This window comes from Salvelinus alpinus, chromosome 6 (assembly GCF_045679555.1).
Source record: "Salvelinus alpinus chromosome 6, SLU_Salpinus.1, whole genome shotgun sequence".
Classification (NCBI taxonomy): Eukaryota; Metazoa; Chordata; class Actinopteri; order Salmoniformes; family Salmonidae; genus Salvelinus; species Salvelinus alpinus.
Window position 1 is genome coordinate 15,518,137 of NC_092091.1, and position 20,066 is coordinate 15,538,202.

General features: G+C 43.1%; 1 protein-coding gene across 1 annotated transcript; it reads right to left on the minus strand.

Annotated features, from left to right (window-relative positions):
• Nucleotides 1–466: 466 nt before the first annotated feature.
• On the minus strand, nucleotides 467–19,282 carry LOC139578212 (hyaluronidase-4-like). The gene is made up of 4 exons (XM_071405531.1): nucleotides 19,026–19,282; nucleotides 6,552–7,549; nucleotides 6,101–6,190; nucleotides 467–4,077 (listed from the first exon to the last, which is right to left on the minus strand). Exons 2-4 carry the CDS (start codon nucleotides 7,509–7,511, stop codon nucleotides 3,640–3,642), a joined length of 1,488 nt encoding a protein of 495 aa, XP_071261632.1. The 5' UTR covers nucleotides 7,512–7,549; nucleotides 19,026–19,282; the 3' UTR covers nucleotides 467–3,639.
• Between the last annotated feature and the right edge of the window lie 784 nt (nucleotides 19,283–20,066).

A 20,066-nucleotide genomic window follows, 5' to 3' on the forward strand; every position in this document is an offset into this window, starting at 1 on the left:
AAAATAAAATAAAAAAAAACAGATGGGCAAAATAACACAGACACTGGACAGAGGAACTCTGCCTAGAAGGCCAGCATCCCGGAGTCGCCTCTTCACTGTTGACGTTGAGGCTGGTGTTTTACGGGTACTATTTAATGAAGCTGCCAGTTGAGGACTTGCGAGACGTCTGTTTCTCAAAATAGACACTATAATGTACTTGTCCTCTTACTCAGTTGTGCACCGAGGCCTCCCATTCCTCTTTCTATTCTGGTTAGAGCCAGTTTGCGCTGTTCTGTGAAGGGAGTAGTACACAGCGTTGTACGAGATCTTCAGTTTCTTGGCAATTTCTCGCATGGAGTAGCCTTCATTTCTCAGAACAAGAATAGACTGACGAGTTTCAGAAGAAAATTATTTGTTTATGACCATTTTGAGCCTGTAATCAGACCCACAAATATGATACTCCAGATACTCAACCACTCTAAAAAAGGCCAGTTGTATTGCTTCTTTAATCAGAACAACAGTTTTCAGTTGTGCTAACATAATTGCAAAAGGGTTTTCTAATGATTAATTAGCCTTTTAAAATGATAAACTTGGATTAGCTAACACAACGTGCCATTGGAACACAGGAGTGATGGTTGCTGATAATGGGCCTCTGTACACCTATGTAGATATTCCATTAAAAATCAGCCGCTTCCAGCTACAATAGTCATTTACAACATTAACAATGTCTACACTGTATTTCTGATCAATTTGATGTTATTTTAATGGACAAAAAATTTGCTTTTCTTTCAAAAACAAGGACATTTCTAATTAACCCCAAACTTTTGAACGGTAGTGTCTATCAACCAATACAGCAGATCCTGTACATTTCTGTGAAACTGCTGCTTTTACTGATATCTGGTCTCCTATCTCGTTTCTGCCCTCTGGAAAACACAGATGCCCTTCAAGGCCCCTGACCTCTGGAGTGTGCCGAGGATATCAGTGTTTGTCTGCAGTTATCAGCCTAACACATTGCGTGTAAGAGAAGGAATATGTCCAAATACACATGCAATAGAATCCAAACTTTAAGGCTCACTTTCAGGGCCACTTTAAGGGACTGTTAAAGGGCTACTAAGGGCCAATTAAAAACCATTCTCAATGGAGAATCTTCATTGATACGTTGTCAATTGGAAAATAGTCATCCATGTTTATTTCTTGATATCAGCCTCCATATAATGCCATTTAATTAAGTTTCTTAGCTTTGAAGCAGAATGTACAAACAAATTGATGTATCCAAAATGATCGATTTTAATTTTTTTCATTCAAGCAACTCTTGTCATATGTTGCATATAATCCTTGTGTATTTGGATTACAATCTTGGAATCTTAAGTGCGGTCTAGGCAAAAGCACAACAGAGCTACTATAGCTGAGATGGCTGAGATTATGAAATCATCCACATTGAGATGGATTTGTCTACAGTGAAACCACAGTCACATAACGAAATAAATTGTATGAACTACTTACATGAGCCACTTGTCCATACACATAAAACATGAAAAAAAAGTGAGTTAAGCAATCCAAAAAGAAATGTTGGCGGCTATCAAAATGCTGACATGCCTTATGTTGATGCCAAGTCAATTATGACTCTAGCCCTTGGTGCTTCACAGAAAGAAGATCTGGAGTACATTTGTACAGTGCCATCGTGCATGGGTAAAGAACAACATGGATACAATTGGCAAGATTTGAAACATTTCTGTTCTTTACATTAAAATAACGTATAGTCCATATACATAATGGTTTTACAGTCCAGTTTAGCATAACAATTGTACATCAAAATTATTTTACAGTTTCACACATTTCAAGAGTAACCTGGGTAGAAGACACTCACTTTGGTGTTGCAAGAAAATACCTTCTGACTCTCCGACAGTAAACTACTAACTAAGGAGGACAGGCAAAAGGTGTTGACATTACATACATTGTCTCTTCCATTTCTGCTCAGTGTTAACCCCTGCCTACCTGAGCTTCAATGTCAGAGTGATACGTAAGGCTGTGGGTTCTTTTGAACATACACCTGTGAATCGATGAGATGTCGAGTTTAAATATAACTTGAACACCAATGTTTGCAAAAAGTTGTGGGAAGGAAACAGCTGGCAACCTCCATAGTGCCTCTGTTACACAATGTTCCTATACGTTGTGTCAGGTTTTGGCCAAGACTGTTCGGGTTTTTGGTCACTAGATGTCCCCATTGCACCTTTTTTGTACCTTTTGTTTTTCTTGCTCCAATTATTGTTTGCACCTGTAGGTCATTCCCTTGTTAGTATTTAATCCCTGTGTGTTCCTTAGTTCCTTGCTCTGTGTTTGTAAGTTAGCACCCAGCCCCAGCCCAAGCCTTGTTTTATTCAGTGTTTTCTCTTGTTGGATTTTCCAGAGGTTCTCTGGTTTAGTTTTGTGTGTTATTTGAGTAGTCTTTTGAGGTTTGTTTTTCCCTGCTGTTTTTTACCACTTTGTGGAGTTTCTTTAGTATTTTGGAGGATTTCCATTTTTGTGCTTTTTGGCTTGATTTTTGGACATTGTGGTTTTAGTTTCTTTGCCTGGAGATTTTGTTCTTTATTAAACCACTATCGCTAGTACTGCTGTGTCTGCCTCATCTTCTGGGTTCTGACGATTATTAGTGACTGTTTCTCGCACCGGGTCCTGACACGTTGCCTACTAAACAGGGCCCGTGGAAGGCCACGGGGCCCGAACGTGATGTGGTTCGGAAACTTTTCCATGTAGATATGTAACAGTATAGCTTCCGTCCCTCTCCTCGCCCCTAACCAGGGACCCTCTGCACACATCGACAACAGCCACCCTCGAAGCGTCGTTACACAATCGCACCACAAAAGCTGTGGCCCTTGCAGAGCAAGAAGAATAACTACTTCAGGTCTCAGAGCGAGTGACGTCACCCGATTGAAATGCTATTAGCGCACACCACCGCTAACTAGATAGTCATTTCACATCGGTTACAGATACACCAATTTGTTATAGGCTTTTTCAAATTGCACTGTGCCATGGAACTTTTTAAAACTTTATTGTTCCTCCAGTAGTCAAATTAGATAATCCGTTCAAATGAATTTAAAAAAATTAAAAACTTTGCATTGTGGAAATACCAAGCTTATTGCTAGATGAAACTGCACAGTATTAGGGGAGACTGGAGCAAGAGTCCCAGATATCATTAAATTGTCAGAGCTTACAATACTACCAATAGTGATGGTGTTTTGTGTGAATTAATAGGGCTTGGATGTTACCTTACTCTCAGCAAATACATGCCGTTGCTGGCAAAGGGAGCAGCGCATGCCTAATGGCAAAATGTCAAAAAACAGCCCGCAGTTTATATTGATCCTAATATATAGTAAGGCTTAATGATAGCATAAAGTAGGTTTGATGACAGGATATGCATTTAGGGTGGCAGGTAGCCTAGCAGTTAGAGCATTGGACCAGTAACTGAAAGGTTGTTAGTTTCAATCCCTGAGCTGACAAGGTGGTCAAGTGAAGTGTTACCCATTATAGTGAAGGACCCCAGTTGAAAAATGACACAGCATTGCATGAAAGCAGTTCCCATGGCAGTGACTTCAAGCTCTGTCTCCCCTACCGCAAATAACACATGGCACTTAAAGTGCTATCATCATACAACAGTCCCCACTAAGGATATAAGTTCAATAGGAGGAGCAACACCACCAAGCTAAGGGTGTTCCCAGTTCGTGAAGCCGCACTTTCCCTCTGCTCCTCCTCCCCCTCTCCCCCCTCCTCATCCTCCTCTTCTTCCACCACCTTGTTCAGGCTGTCACACTTCTCCCCGGTGTGTCCCTCATAGCAGTGACAGCGGAACCTCTCGGCCAGTAGTTGGAGCTCGTGCTGCGAGTGCCAGCCAGTGACCACAAAGTCCCCTTCCCCTGAGGGCTGGATGTGGTAGCTGTCTCCGCTCAGGTGGAGGTAGTACGGGGCGTGGAGGTCCCTGCGGACACAGCGGCCGTTGCTCTGGCACAGGAAGTCACTGCAGACCTCTGCAGCCCGTGTCACATTGGTGATGTACTGACCCAGGCGCTGGTTCAGGAAGGACTTCACCTTTGTGCAGTTGTGCTAGAGAGAGAGAGAGAGAGAGAGAGAGAGAACGAAGAGACAGTCAAACAAATAAGGGCATTGTGCAATCCACGATAATCCCTTATATACTTTAGAGAGCGCTGCCCTATACTGTCATAACTATTCTCTGTTGGTTTTCAGCTATTGTCAACCAACTATTGTCCTCCTTATAGCATTGGTATGTCTTACACCCAGATTTATAAAATGCTTGAAGCTCCAACTCAAGCTTCAAGAGAACCCAGTAAGCAAAATTAAGTTGAAAATACATATTTTAGACTTCTTTTCCAGACGTTGACGGTGTATTTTATCTGCTGAATGAAAGGTGAAAATACTTATTTTCCGGATGCAGAAAATAAGTGTTATCCAGATGTCAACTTATTTCCGGATGTATTTCCGGATGTTGAAAATACTTGTTTTCTGGACATTGCAATCACGTGCATTTGAGGTGCTGAATGAAAGGAGAAAATACACATTTTCTGGACAAAGACGTCAAAAATATGTATTTTCCAGACATTGAAAAGAGATCATTTACAGATATTGAAATAAGTATTTTTTGGTCATTGATTCTGTGGCCAAATTTCAACTGCACATACATTATCAATGAAGTAATTATGCTGTAATTACTGCATTACTGTAATTACTGTAATTACTGCATTATATCACAATAATAATTTATTAAGCCTCTTAAAATAGGAAAGATGAGCAAAATGAAGATTGCAACATAATATGTATAACATTATTGTAAATGTAAAAACAAACACTTGCAAAGCGTGCTGGGTATTATTCTAATGAGCTCCACCCCCAAACAAGTACAAATGTGGTCTGTCCAAACGAATCATAGACGTCTAGGCTGTTTCACAAGTTTGAACATCACAGTACTGCACAGTTTATATTTACATTACATTTTAGCAGACACTCTTATCCAGAGCGACAAGGCGATACAGGAGCAATGTGTGTTTCGTGCCTTGCTCATCAACAGATTGTCTTGCACATCGACAGATGGTTCACCTAGTCGGCTCAGGGATTCGAACCAGCAACCTTTCGGTTACTGGCCCAACGCTCTTAAAGCTAGGCTACCTGCCTCCCACATGTTTAGTATAGTAGAGTACAGTTGAGTACAGTACAGTAGAGTTGAATTCAGTAGAGTAGAGTACAGTAGAGTACAGTAAAGGAGAGTACTCTTCAGTACAGTATAGTTTAATTCAGTAGAGTACAGTACAGTACAATACAGTACAGTTTTGTACAGTACAGTACAGTTTAATTCAGTAGAGTACAGTGAGGTACAAAACAGTACACTATACTTTACTTTTCTATACTTTACCGTTCCTTAATGTGCTCTACTGTACTGTAATGTTCTGTACTCTACTTTTCATCAATGTACTGTGCTGTACTGTGCTGTACTGTGCGGTCCAAACCGGACCGGATTAAATCTGAACCAATTATAGACGTCTATGTTTGGGCCAATTCCAGGGTGATCTGGACCGGACCAAATCTGAACCAATTATAAACGTCTGTTTGGGCCAAATATAGGCAAGTCCGGAACAGACATCTGTGGACGTAGAAATCAAGGCTGGTCCAGACCTGACAAAATCTGAACCAAACTTAGATGTCTATGTTTGGCCAAAATAAAGTTGAGACCAAAAATCTGCATCCTTGTACGCTGAAATCAAGGCCAGTCCAGACTGCACCAAAAACAGACACCTAAAAGTGGTCGCCGTTGGTAAATGCTTAGTGGGAAGAATGTTTGGAATACATTTAGGAAAACATTACATTTCTTCTCAAAGCCTCATTTTGAATGACATATGTACACAGGATTTGGAGGTGTTGACAGCAAAAATAAGTCCAAAAAGAATGAAATATTATTTTCATAGCTTTAATTAAGGATTTGTCTTTGTCAGAGCTGTTCATTGCCCTAACGCCAGCCCCTTTGGCTCTTCTCTATTCTAGCTTGTGTAACACTTGGATGGTCTAACTATAATGCAAATTATATAAGATAACAGTAAAGCTGGAGAATCAGACTCACTCTGGATGAGGTGAGGTTGAGGTCTCCCCAGATCACAAAACCAGCAGCACCAAGAGCAGCACTCTCCCCAATGGTGTGGATCAAGTCTTTCTGCAATACACATACAAACACAGACAGGATAATTCCACCACATTTTCAACTTATTTAAGCAGCCACAAGATGGTGCTAATGTCTCCTCAGGTAAAGCAGAATTGCCTGCACACAACTGATGATGCAGTACTCTAAATAGTGTTGACTGCTAAGAGGGAAACAAATTAGTGTAGGTTAAAGAATGCCAACAAGAAATAGTTCCCAGCCAAACGAATTATGTCTAAACTGATCCTGTGTGTAAAGCATTATAAAGTTTTGTAGCATCAACTAATAATCAGTGAATTACCAGTCCCATTGGGATCATGTAGGATGAAAAGCATTTGATTTTAGACCTTTGGGTTACTAAGTGTGGCAGTCTTACCGTTGTGAGGAAGGCCATTGCCTCGTCTCTGTAGCCCAGGCGTGTGTACACGAACGTGGGCAGATCATAGCTGTGTGAGGTGAGCCCAGCTATCCTCAGAGACTCCAGCACCCTGAACTGGGAGAAATGGAGGTTGCTTACACTGTCTGTTTGGCTCTTCCTGATAGCCACTGAGGGAAACAGTGCTGTGCTGCTGTTCCACAACCAGAGCAGTTCGTCATTACGCAGGCTTTCCAGCAGAGGGCAGGAGCCTGTGTAGTTGTGCTCATGCAGGTTGTAGTTGTGGCAGTCCGGATAGAGGTAGAAGCCCCAGAGTCCGTTGGGGCGAAGGAACGTCCCTAGCTGGACAGTCTTCTGCATGAACGCACGGGCACTCCTCTCAAAGCGTTTGCTCGCCAGCTCTTCGATTTGTGATGAAGTCACGTTGACATAGGCCTGTGTGATCAGCTCACGGGACTTTTGCCGGTAAATGTCTTTCTTGTGCCAGTTGCGGCTCCACTGTGGGCGCCAGTACTCCCAGTCAATGACCGCCAGACCGGCAAAGTCCTCAGAGGGGATAAAATGGTTGATATCCCTGTAGGCCTTGAGGAGATGGTCATTGATGTTGCAGTTTTGGGGCAGGCCTCCATTGATAGGGATGCTGTGGTCCGTGTAGAAAGGGTAGAGGCCCAGCCGATTGGCGTAGAAAATGGTAACATTCTGGCCAGTGTGGACGGCCCGCGGACTGCCACTAATGTGGAAGAGTTGCTCCAGGTTGGTGTGGACATTGTACTTGACAGTGCACAGGTCCAGCGGTGCGTTCCAGGCAGCGATGAAGGGCTTGCGGCCCACCAGGGGCAGTTTGGCAGGCTTCTGGCTGAAGGCGGCATGAAAGAGCAGCAGGAGCCAGGAACAGGTGAGGGCGCAGGCCACGGGCACGGCGTGGTGAGGTTGGCCACTTCCGATGGGCACCATGAGCATCCTGGGGCTTGGGTCAATGGGAAGGGCTGTCAAACATCCTGAAGAGAGAAAAAGGAAGAGAGAGAGAGAGAGCGAGTAAGATAGTGAATGATACAGACAGAAGAAGGACAGAGAGTGAAAGGGAGTGAGAGAGAGTGAACAATATAGAGGAATGATGGAGAGAGAAAGAGTGGGTGAGGAAGAGAGAGAGAGAAAGAGAGGCAGAGTGAGTGAGAGATGAGGGGTCATTTTATCATATAGTGTTTCACAACAATGCTAATCGGCTTAGAGAATATCCAATACTGTGTACAACAATGTAGGTTGTTTGCACCTGTGCTTAAAGTTTTCTGCTGTTGAGTGAGTTTCTGTTTCTATTTGGTTAATTTATTAGGCATACACAAATAGATCAGAATGTTGGCATGCATGTTGCCATGACGCCTTGATGCCTTGTCAATTGACACCCAGGGATCTGACTAAACCATGAGCTGGGCAGACTGCTCATGTCCACACCACATCTAGCTGTACCCTGATCAGAGGGATGGCCACTGCATCCCTCAAAGGCATGTTTGTACAATGTCGCCAGATATTAGAGTTTTCTACCGTTGTTTAACGACAACTGCTCCCAACATTGTACCTGCTGATTTTCCAAATGCCTGAGTCAGAGTTTCAAGCCGGGAATAAGATTATGTACCAGTACACTGAGTATACAAAACATTAAGAACACCTGCTCTTTCCACAAATCCAGGTAAAAGCTCTCTTTCCCCTCCTTGCCTCTTTTGACCTCATTCTTTACTAGAGACTGCTCGCCTACTAATCTCACTGCAACCCCGCCAAGTTCTCTGATCACTACTTTGTTTCCTTTTCTGTCTCCCTTTCCTCCACCCCTAACCACTCACCCTCTACCCAGATGATCGTGCGCCGTCACAATCTTTGCTCTCTCTCCCACTACTCTCTCCTCTTCTATCCTGCTTCTGCCTCATTGACCCTACTCTCCTCCCTTTCCGCATCCTATGACTCGCACTGTCCCAAGCTTCTGCGTCTAACCCTAGGAAACTATTTCCCACCTTCTCCTCCCTCCTTAATCCATAAACCCCCCTCCCACCTCCTCCCTCTCTGCTAACGACTTTGTCAACCACTTTAAAAAGAAGGTTGACGACATCCGCTACTCATCCACTGGTCGCACTCACACAGAACTACTCTATGCCTTGACCTTTTTCTCCCCTCTCTCTTCAAATGAAATCCTGCGACAAGTCAGGTCTGGCCGCCCGACAACCTGCCCGTTCGATCCTATCCCTTCCTCCCTTCTCCAGACCATCTCTGGAGAACTCCCATTCCTCACTTCCCTCGTGAACTCATCCCTGACCTATGAATGCGTCCCCTCTGACTTTAAAATGTCCCGAGTCGCTCCTCTCCTCAAGAAACCAACATTCGACTCATCTGACGTCAAAAACTATAGACCTGTATCCCTTCTTTCTTTTCTTTCCAAAACACTTGAGCGTGATCTCTCTGATCAACTTTCTCATCATCTCTCTCAGAACGATCTTCTTGACCCTAACCAGTCAGGCTTCAAGACAGGTCACTCAACCGAGACGGCTCTTCTCTGTGTCACGTAGGCTGTCTGCACTGCCAAAGCTGACTCTCTCTCCACTGTTCTCATCCTTCTAGATCTATCTGCTGCCTTCAGATCCTCCTCTCCACCTCTCAGGGCTAGGCGTCTCAGGCTCTGCACACTCTTGGATTGCATCCTACTTGGCAGGCTGCTTCTACCAGGTGACTTGGAGAGGATCTGTGTCTGCACCACATACTCTCACTACTGGTGTCCCCCAGGGCTCGGTTCTAGGTCCTCTCCTCTTCTCTCTATATACCAAGTCACTCGCCTCTGTCATATCCTCACATGGTCTCTCTTTTCATTGCTATGCGGATGACACTCAACTACTTTTCTCCTTCCCTGCTTCTGATATCTCAACTTGTATGTCAGCCCACCACCTCAAGCTCAACCTCAACTTGACGGAGCTGCTCTTCCTCCCAGGAAGGCCTGCCCGCTCAAAGACCTCTCCATCATGGTTGACAACTCCACAGTGTTGCCTTCCCAGAGTGCAACAAACCTTGGCATGACCCTAGACAACACCCTGTCATTCTCTGCAAACATCAAAGCAGTGACTCGCTTCTGCAGGTTCATGCTCTACAACATCCGTAGAGTACGACCCTACCCCACACAGGAACCGGCGCAGGTCCTAATCCAGGCACTTGTCTTCTTCCGTCTGGACTACTGCAACTTGCTGTTAGCTGGGCTCCTCGCTGCAACTTATCCAGAATGCTGCAGCCCGCCTGGTTATCAACCTTCCCAAGTTCGCTCATGTCACCCCGCTCCTCTGCACACTCCACTGGCTTCCAGTCAAAGCTGGCATCCACTACAAGACCATGGTGCTTACCTATGGAACAGCAAGAGGAACTGCCCCTCGCTACCTTCCACCTATGCTCAAACCCTACACCCCAGCCTGAGCACTCCATTCTGCTACTCGATGAGTGAATCAGCACTTGTACTTGGCCCACCCCAGTGGTGTAAAAATACTACAAAGTACAAGCTAAGTAGTTTGGGGGGGGGTATCTGTACTATTTTATTTTTGACAACTTTTACTCTTACTTCACTACATTCCTAAAGATGTTTTTTTACTTTTTACTCCATGCATTTTCCCTGACACCCAAAATTATTCGTTACATTTTGAATGCTTAGCACTACAGGAAAAGGGTCCAATTCACACTCTTATCAAGAGAATATCCCTGGTCATCCCTAATTCCTTTGATCTGGCGGACTCACTAAACACACATGCTTCATTTGTAAATTATATCATAAATAGGACTGATGGAATTATGTCACACGTATTCACATGCAAAATATATGGAAATGTCTTCTCTATCCAAAATTACAACAAACTGCAGCATTACCACAAAAATGGAGGAGGCAAGTGGACAGAGGAGAAGGTAAGGAACTTGTTTGTTAGCCCTGCATTTTTTTTTATATGTAACCTTTATTTAACTAGGCAAGTCAGTTAAGAACAAATTCTTATTTACAATGGGTTAACTGCCTTGTTCAGGGGCAGAATGACAGATTTTTACTTTGTCAGCTCGGGGATTTGATCCAGCAACCTTTCGGTTACTGGCCCAATGCTCTATCATCTAGGCTACCTGCCACCCCTTTTAAGACCAAAATTGGCTAAAGAAAAGTGTGATAGATTAATTAAAAGGTATACCAGTTTCATTTAAGGACCAAAAAATGTACAGCTGCACCGTACAGGTTTCAAAATAGTTGGGAGGAGATTGTTGATGGTTTTTGAACTGATACACAAAACAATGCCGGATTCAAAACTTAGAGTCTTTCAATTTAAATGATTATACAAAATTCTTGCAACCACTAGAATGTTATATACTGTATATGGTGGATACACCATCCCAGCTTTGCATATTCTGCTGTGTAGAGACAGAATCATTAGATCACTTCCAATCAAATCAAGTTGTACTGGTCACATACACATATTTAGCAGATGTTATTGTGGGTGTAGTGAAATGCCTGTGTTCCTAGCTCCAACAGTGCTGTAGTGTCTAACAATTCACAACAATACACACAAATCTTAAAGTTTTGTTGATGTTGAGGGAGAGGTTATTTTCCTATTATCTGGGCCCTCAACTCCTCCCTGTAGGCTTTCTCATCATTGTTGGTAATCAGGCTTACTACTGTTGTGTCATCTGCAAACTTGATGATTGAGTTGGAGGCGTGCGTGGCCACACATTCATGGGTGAATAGGGAGTACAGGATGGGCTGAGCATCCACCATGGTGGGGCCCCAGTGTTGAGGATCAGCGAAGTGAAGGTGTTGTTTCCTACCTTCACCACCTTGTGGCGGCCCGTCAGGAAGTCAAGGATCCAGTTGCACAGGTCGGGGTACAGACCCAGGGCCCCGAGATGAATGATGAGCTTGGGGGTACTATGGTGTTGAAGGCTGAGTTATAGTCAATGAACAGCATTCTTACGGAGGTATTCCTCTTGTCTAGATGGGATAGAGCAGTGTGCAATGCGATAGCGATTGCATCGTCTGTGGATCTATTGGGGCGGTAAGCAAATTGAAGTGGGTCTATGGTGTCATGTAAGGTGGAGGTGATATGATCCTTAACTAGCCTCTAAAAGCACTTCACGATGACAGAAGTGAGTGCTACGGGGCGATATACATTTAGTTCAGTTACCTTTGCTTTCCTACCTACTAGTTTTGGTACTGCCCATTTGTAGCTTGTTTTTGGTCACATTTTTAAGAATGGCTGAAAAATTATACAAATAGCACTGCTGGTTGATTTGAAAAGTCATAGTCAATTAATAAATAATATAATTGTCACGACTTCTGCCAAAGTTGGTCCCTCTCCTTGTTCGGGCGGCGTTCGGCGGTCGACGTCACCGGCTTTCTAGTCGCCACCGATCCCTGTTTCATTTTCGTTTGGTTTTGTCTTCATCATACACACCTAATTTCTATTCCATTAATTATGTTCCTTATTTAACCCTCTGGCTTCCCTCTCTGTTTTGTGCGTTATTGTTTGTCATGTGGGTTCGTGTTCTTGTGCTTTGGATATTTTGTGTTTTCCTTATTGGAGCATTATCTTTATTTTTGAGTCAAATTTTGGACTATACTCATATCTGTGTCCTGCACCTGACTCCGCATTTTTCCATTCATCAACACCCTCACAATAATTATACTCTTAGGGGAAAAAATGATTTTAAATTTACGATCTGTAGAAACTATGAGAATAGAAAGGTTCAGAACTTTTGTGAAACATCACAGCACAGTGGAAAAATATATGGCAGCTAGAAATCAAAACTGGATGGTCTTCAGAGATAGATGGGAGAGGACAAACAAACTATAACTAATGTTAAATATACTGTCCATAAAATGTATACACAGTTGAAGTTGGATGTTTACATACACCTTAGCCAAATACATTTAAACTCAATCTTTCACAATTCCTGAGATGTAATCCTACTAAAAAAAGTCTTAGGTCAGTCAGGATCACCACTTGATTTAAAGAATGTGAAATGTCAGAATAATAGTAGAGAGAATAATTTATTTCAGCTTTTATTTCTTTCATCACATTCCCAGTGGGTCAGCAGTTTATATACAGTTAATTAACTCGTATTTGGTAGCATTGCCATCAAATTGTTGGCAATGAAGTTGCGTGAATTTTGGCCCATTCCTCCTGACAGAGCTGGTGTAACTGAGTCATGTTCGGCCTCCTTGCTCACACATGCTTTTTCAGTTCTGCCCTCAAATTTTCTATAGTATTGAGGTCAGGGCTTTGTGATGGCCACCCCAATACCTTGACTTTGTAGTCCTTAAGCCATTTTGCCACAACTTTGGAAATATGCTTGAGGTCATTGTCCATTTGGAAGACCCATTTGCGACCAAGCTTTAACTTCCTGACTGACGTCTTGAGATGTTGCTTCAATATATCCACATAATTCTCCTTCCTCATGATGCCATCTATTTTGTGAATTGCACCACTCCCTCCTGCTACCCCCATGCTTCACGGTTGGGATGTTGTTCTTTGGCTTGCAAGCCTCCCTATCTTTTCTCCAAACATAACGATGATAATTATGGCCAAACAATTATATTTTTGTTTCATCAGACCAGAGGACATTTCTCCAAAAAGTATGATCTTTGTCCCCACGTGCAGTTGCAAACCGTAGTCTGTTTTTTATGGCAGTTTTGGAGCAGTGGCTTCTTCCTTGCTGAGCCGCCTTTCAGGTTATGTCGATATAGGACTCGTTATACTGTGGATATAGATACTTTTGTACCTGTTTCCTCCAGCATTTACACAAGGTCCTTTGCTGTTGTTCTGGGATTGATTTGCACTTTTCACACCAAAGTATGTTCATCTCTAGGAGACAGAACTCATCTCCTTCCTGAGCGGTGTGACGGCTGCGTGATCCCATAGAGTTTATACTTGCGTTCTATTGTTTGTACAGATGAACGTGGTACCTTCAGGCATTTGGAAATTGCCCCCAAGGATGAACCAGACATTTCTATTGATTTTCCCATGATGTCAACCAAAGAGGCACTGAGTTTGAAGGTAGACCTTAACATTAATTCACAGGTACACCTCCAATGGACTCAAATTATGTCAATTAGCCTATCAGAAGCTACTAAAGCCATGACATCATTTTCTGGAATTTTCCAAGCTGTTTAAAGGCACAGTCAACTTAGTGTATGTAAACTGCTGACCCACTGGAATTGAGATGCAGTGAATTATGTGTGAAATAATCTGTCTGTAAACAATTGTTGGAAAAATGACTTGCGTCATGAACAAAGTAGATGTCCTAACCGACTTGCCAAAACTATAGTTTGTTAACAAGAAATTTGTGGAGTGGTGGAAAAATGAGTTTGAATGACTCCAACCTAAGTGTATGTAAACTTCCGACTTCAACTGTAGTATGTATGAGCTGGAAGTAGAAGCCTAAGTGTTGTTGTCCATTAGTTTACTTCAATCAGAGGAGGGATGGTAGGTAAGGGGAAAATAATATAGAAGGAAAATATATTTAAAATATATATATATACATTTTAAATATATTTTCCTTCTATATTTTTTTCCCCTTACCTACCATCCCTCCTCTGATTGAAGTAAACTAATGGACAACAACACTTAGGCTTCTACTTCCAGCTCATACATACTACAGTTGAAGTCGGAAGTTATATATACACTGCTCAAAAAAATAAAGGGAACACTTAAACAACACAATGTAACTCCAAGTCAATCACACTTCTGTGAAATCAAACTGTCCACTTAGGAAGCAACACTGATTGACAATACATTTCACATGCTGTTGTGCAAATGGAATAGACAAAAGGTGGAAATTATAGGCAATTAGCAAGACACCCCCAATAAAGGAGTGATTCTGCAGGTGGTGACCACAGACCACTTCTCAGTTCCTATGCTTCCTGGCTGATGTTTTGGTCACTTTTGAATGCTGGCGGTGCTCTCACTCTAGTGGTAGCATGAGACGGAGTCTACAACCCACACAAGTGGCTCAGGTAGTGCAGCTCATCCAGGATGGCACATCAATGCGAGCTGTGGCAAGACGGTTTGCTGTGTCTGTCAGCGTAGTGTCCAGAGCATGGAGTCGCTACCAGGAGACAGGCCAGTACATCAGGAGACGTGGAGGAGGCCGTAGGAGGGAAACAACCCAGCAGCAGGACCGCTACCTCCGCCTTTGTGCAAGGAGGAGCACTACCAGAGCCCTGCAAAATGACCTCCAGCAGGTCACAAATGTGCATGTGTCAGCATATGGTCTCACAAGGGCTCTGAGGATCTCATCTCGGTACCTAATGGCAGTCAGGCTACCTCTGGCGAGCACATGGAGGGGATGTGCGGCCCCACAAAGAAATGCCACCCCACACCATGACTGACCCACCGCCAAACCGTTCATGCTGGAGGATGTTGCAGGCAGCAGAACGTTCTCCACGGCGTCTCCAGACTCTGTCAGGTCTGTCACATGTGCTCATGTGCTCAGTGTGAACCTGCTTTCATCTGTGAAGAGCACAGGGCGCCAGTGGCAAATTTGCCAATCTTGGTGTTCTCTGGCAAATGCCAAACGTCCTGCACGGTGTTGGGCTGTAAGCACAACCCCCACCTGTGGACGTCGGGCCCTCATACCACCCTCATGGAGTCTGTTTCTGACCGTTTGAGCAGACACATGCACATTTGTGGCCTGCTGGAGGTCATTTTGCAGGGCTCTGGCAGTGCTCCTCCTTGCACAAAGGCGGAGGTAGCGGTCCTGCTGCTGGGTTGTTGCCCTCCTACGGCCTTCTCCACGTCTCCTGATGTACTGGCCTGTCTCCTGGTAGCGCCTCCATGCTCTGGACACTACGCTGACAGACACAGCAAACCTTCTTGCCACAGCTCACATTGATGTGCCATCCTGGATGAGCTGCACTACCTGAGCCACTTGTGTGGGTTGTAGACTCCGTCTCATGCTACCACTAGAGTGAGAGCACCGCCAGCATTCAAAAGTGACCAAAACATCAGCCAGGAAGCATAGGAACTGAGAAGTGGTCTGTGGTCACCACCTGCAGAATCACTCCTTTATTGGGGGTGTCTTGCTAATTGCCTATAATTTCCACCTTTTGTCTATTCCATTTGCACAACAGCATGTGAAATGTATTGTCAATCAGTGTTGCTTCCTAAGTGGACAGTTTGATTTCACAGAAGTGTGATTGACTTGGAGTTACATTGTGTTGTTTAAGTGTTCCCTTTATTCTTTTGAGCAGTGTATATATATATATATATATAAAATAATATATTTGGGGGATTGGAAATGATGCAGACAATTACATTGATAGAAGCCACAATCTAACTGCAAGATTAAAGCTGATCTATCCCCCCTAAAAAAAATAACACTAACATTGACTAAGTGAAACCCGTTTTGAAATATTGCTAGGATTCAATGCCTTTTGCAGATGTTATTGTGTACATATGGTATAATAACATATTAAAATGGCCTTTTCCAAGAGGAGACAAGCAACCACAGTTGTATATTGGAAGAAGCGTGTAAGTTTGGCAGACTGTCAAATTGAATGATTTATCTTCCTGCCCGGAACCCGCAGACCTATCTGGTAGCAATTAAGATAAGATTTTGTTGATGACTGTGGTTTACATGGAAGCCATCTGACCAACATCAACAACTTCTAAAACTGAACTGTTTTTAAGTATCTGTTCTAGCCAATGACAGCTCATCTACAATTCATCCCTGCATACCTCACTTAGTGTTTAAAGATGTTGGAACATCTATTGGACCAAGAACTCTGACTGTAAACTCAAATGTGAACTTAAAGTGATTTGTAGGAGATATAGTGACAAAATATTATTCCATTTCACTGTTCATTTAAAGGGATAGTTCGATTTTGGCAAAATCAGTCAGATCAGTCAGAACTTGTGGATACCATTATTATGTCTCTGTGCAAGTATGAAGGAAGTTAGAGGTAGTTTTGCAAGCCAATGCTAACTAGCATTAGCGCATTGTCTGGAAGTCTATGGTTATGTGTTAGCATGCTTCATACTGGACACAGAGACATAGAAATGGTATCCACAAGTTCATCTAACTCTGGGGAAGTAGATAAAGGGCCTAATTGTCATAATCCCTAAGTATCCCTTAAAGGTAACATGCAGATGTTTTTATCTCACTATCAAATACTTTTTGGGTAGCAATTAAGTACCTTACTTTGACTGTTTAGTTAGTAAAGAGCAATTTCTCAAGCAAGAATTTTGCTAGGACTGTTTGGGAGTGTTCTGAGAGGGGAGTAGAAAACTAAAAAGTAGCTGTTATTGGTAGAGGTTTGAAACTCTCTTTCTTATTGGTCTATTGACTAAATTGTCGCCTGGTGATGTCACCGGCAGGCCAAAACTCCATCCCACCAAAACAGGCAGAAATTTCAGGCGGTCTTTTCAAACAGCTCTTACACTAAAAGGGAATTAACATAATTTTCACCATTTTAGAGTATTATTCAAACATCATAGTGTGGAAATATATATAAAACACATGAAAAGTATTTTTGTTGACTGCCATGGGCCTTTAAAACAGTACATTTCAAAATATGTTGTAACAGCACCCGACATTGCCAGGGGTACTGGGAGAGGGGGATTAAGAAATGCTGAGCTAATCTACAGTACTGTTTTGTTTTGAGGTGGATCCTTCCTTGCTGAATGGCTAAAACAGCTGAGGGGCTAGGGTCACTCTGTGCTATCTGGTGTAATTCTCCTGTCTTATCTGGTGTCCTTTGTGATCTTAAGTATGCTGCCTCTTATTCTCCTATTATCACTCTCTCTCTCTCTCTCTCCGCTCTCGGAGGACCTGAGCCCTAGGACCATTGCTCAGGACTACCTGGCCTGATGACTTCTGGCTGTCCCCGTCCCCAGTCCACCTGGTCATGCTGCTGATCCAGTTTCTGCTGTTCTGCCTGCGGCTATGGAACCCGGACCTGTTCACCGGACCTGCTGTTTCGACCCTCCCTCTCCCTCTCTCTCTCTGCCGCACCTGCTGTCTCAACCTCTTAATGCTCGACTATGAAAAGTCAACTGACATTTACACCTGAGGTACTGATCTGTACCCTCTATAACCACTGTTATTTGACCCTGCTGGTCATCGATCTGGCCTTAATGGCCATGTACTCTTATAATCTCCACTGGGCACAGCCAGAAGAGGACTGGTCACCACTCAGAGCCTTGTTCCTCTCAAGGTTTCTTCCTAGGTTCCTGCCTTTATAGGGAGTTTTTCCTAGTCACCGTGCTTCTACATCTGTATTGCTTGTTGTTTGGGGTTTTAGGCTGGGTTTCTGTAAAAGTCCTTTGTGACATCTGCTGATGTAAAAAGGGATTTATAAATACATTGAGAGAGAGAAAGAAAGAAAGAAAATGATAGCAAATAGAAAGAGAGGGCACAGAAAGAGAGAGTATGGCAGAGAGAAACACATATAACGCAACACCTCAGGTTGTGCCAGAACCTTTACCCCGCGGTGAACCGACAGGAAGCAGCCCAAACATTGTCAACACAATCTGTCAGTCCTGCAGCGTGTCTGGCTCATCTCTCTGCTCGTGTGGGGGCATAACTCATCCCTCGTCACTATTATCCCAGAGCCAGAGAAGCGCTTTATCCATGAGCCAAAATCCCCTCAGGTATTCAGGTATCTAACTCTCCCCCCAAAGGCCTCTTATTTTCATCTCTATAGGAGGCATTCTTACTGTTCAGTTTTAATTATGTGAAGAGAAGATTGAAAAATAGGCAACCCTAAACAAAATGGATGTTTTATAGGGGTTGTAATGTCATTTAATTCCACAGTTAAACATGCTTGTCTCGCCAGCCTCACTCCCACCGCTAAACTTTGAAATGTATCTTTTATGTTCGTCATTAAGTGTGAACATGAACAAAGATGGCAAACATGAAAAGATGGGGTAGAAACCAGCGCTGTCTAAGGCACAGTGACTGACTTGTACTGTGCAGTATTGTAAGGCTGTGTTTAGACAGCCAGTCCAATTCTGATATTTTTTTCAGTAATTTACCAATCACATAATATCTTTTATTTTTCATATTCTGATCTGATTGGTCAAAAGACAAAATAGTGAAAAAAAATATCTGAAATTTGGGCTGCCTGTCTAAATGCAGCCTACGGGTGAACATTCCAGTTCAGACACAGCCCCTTGACTGGCACAAAAACATAACTTAAAAAAATACCTATTAATGAGTAATGAGTGTTTCTCAAGAGTGAAGGAAACCCTAACATTATAGGCACAAATTGTCTCCAGCATTGTTCAGCTTGTTTGTGTTCAGTCCTGTAGTTAAGAGCTATTGGTCAGACACAGCCCCTTGACAGGCACAAAAACATTCACGCTGCTGTTGTGCCATTAGTTTGAAAGCTGTTTAGTAAAAGCTATTTTTGTTCCTTTTATATTATGTGGTTTGTGTGAGAGAAATGTCGGAATCTGACGAATCAGAGAGATCTCTCACCTGTAGATCCTGCACGGTGACCATCACATCAGCCAATCCCGGGGAGAGGGGGGAAGGGGGCAGGGGGTGGGGCACAGGAATTGTGCCCCTCTTCATCTGTCCTACACTCTAGTATTCCTTTACTCTGTCGGACACACAATCCAACCACCACACTTATATAGTGTAAAGGAAGAGAGAGCAAGAGGGAGAGAGAGAGAAAGAGAGTTAAAGAGAGAGAGAGTTTCCTGTGAGGGAGGAGAAACCACCACCAAGCTCAAACTAACACCACAACAGAGTGATTAGAGTAGGGAAGGAGAGGGGAGTGGAGGAAGAGGGAGGAGAGAACGATGGAGGGAGGGTATAGCCTTAAATATATTACATTAAAACTGATCTGAATGTGTAAGTCTGATCATCTCTGGTACGTCTTATGCTCGTGTGTGTGTGTGCGTGTGTGTGGCCACATGTGCGCGTGTGCATGTGTGCGTGGCTGAAGGTCTCCTGGCTTTAACGTAGCAGAACTAACCAGCCTTTATACCATCTAGTCTACGGCAATGTGCTTTGCAAGTTATACGTGCTACTTTTAGTGTGTCATTGAATTGATTTAATGCTATTGCATACCCACACACTCATTTAACTTGGCTTTAACATGAGAGTCCAACGGCTAACCACACTCACTTACTATGAGAAAAAGGCAGACCCCGCCCAAAACATTAAAATGTGCTGTATGTCAATGTACACATTAATTCTTTGGCCTGGGTGTCTGTTCAAAATATGCTAGTGAGTTATTTTAACAGACCTCATTTGGCCTGACAGCATGACCCAATAACAATAGACCGTTTTACTAATCAAAATGCTTATATCTGAAGCGAATAAAGTTATTGGCCTTGTAAAACAAAACCTCATTGAAGTAAGATATATTTAATCATTGCTTGTTTTGCTGTAGATATTATTCATCCCCTATATGACGTCATACTACTTCATCCTCAGTTTACCATTACGTTTTGAATGTTTACAGGGATATAATATTTTAAATATTTCCAGGAAACAAATGTTCCGCTATGT

Excerpts from the sequence above, each read along its gene's own strand:
- LOC139578212 (XM_071405531.1), bottom strand. The coding sequence starts at position 7,511 with ATGCTCATGGTGCCCATCGGAAGTGGCCAACCTCACCACGCCGTGCCC. Across the intron at positions 6,191-6,551 it reads CAATGGCCTTCCTCACAACG|AAAGACTTGATCCACACCAT; the intron begins GTAAGACTGCCA and ends TGTGTATTGCAG. Across the intron at positions 4,078-6,100 it reads TCAACCTCACCTCATCCAGA|CACAACTGCACAAAGGTGAA; the intron begins GTGAGTCTGATT and ends CTCTCTCTCTAG.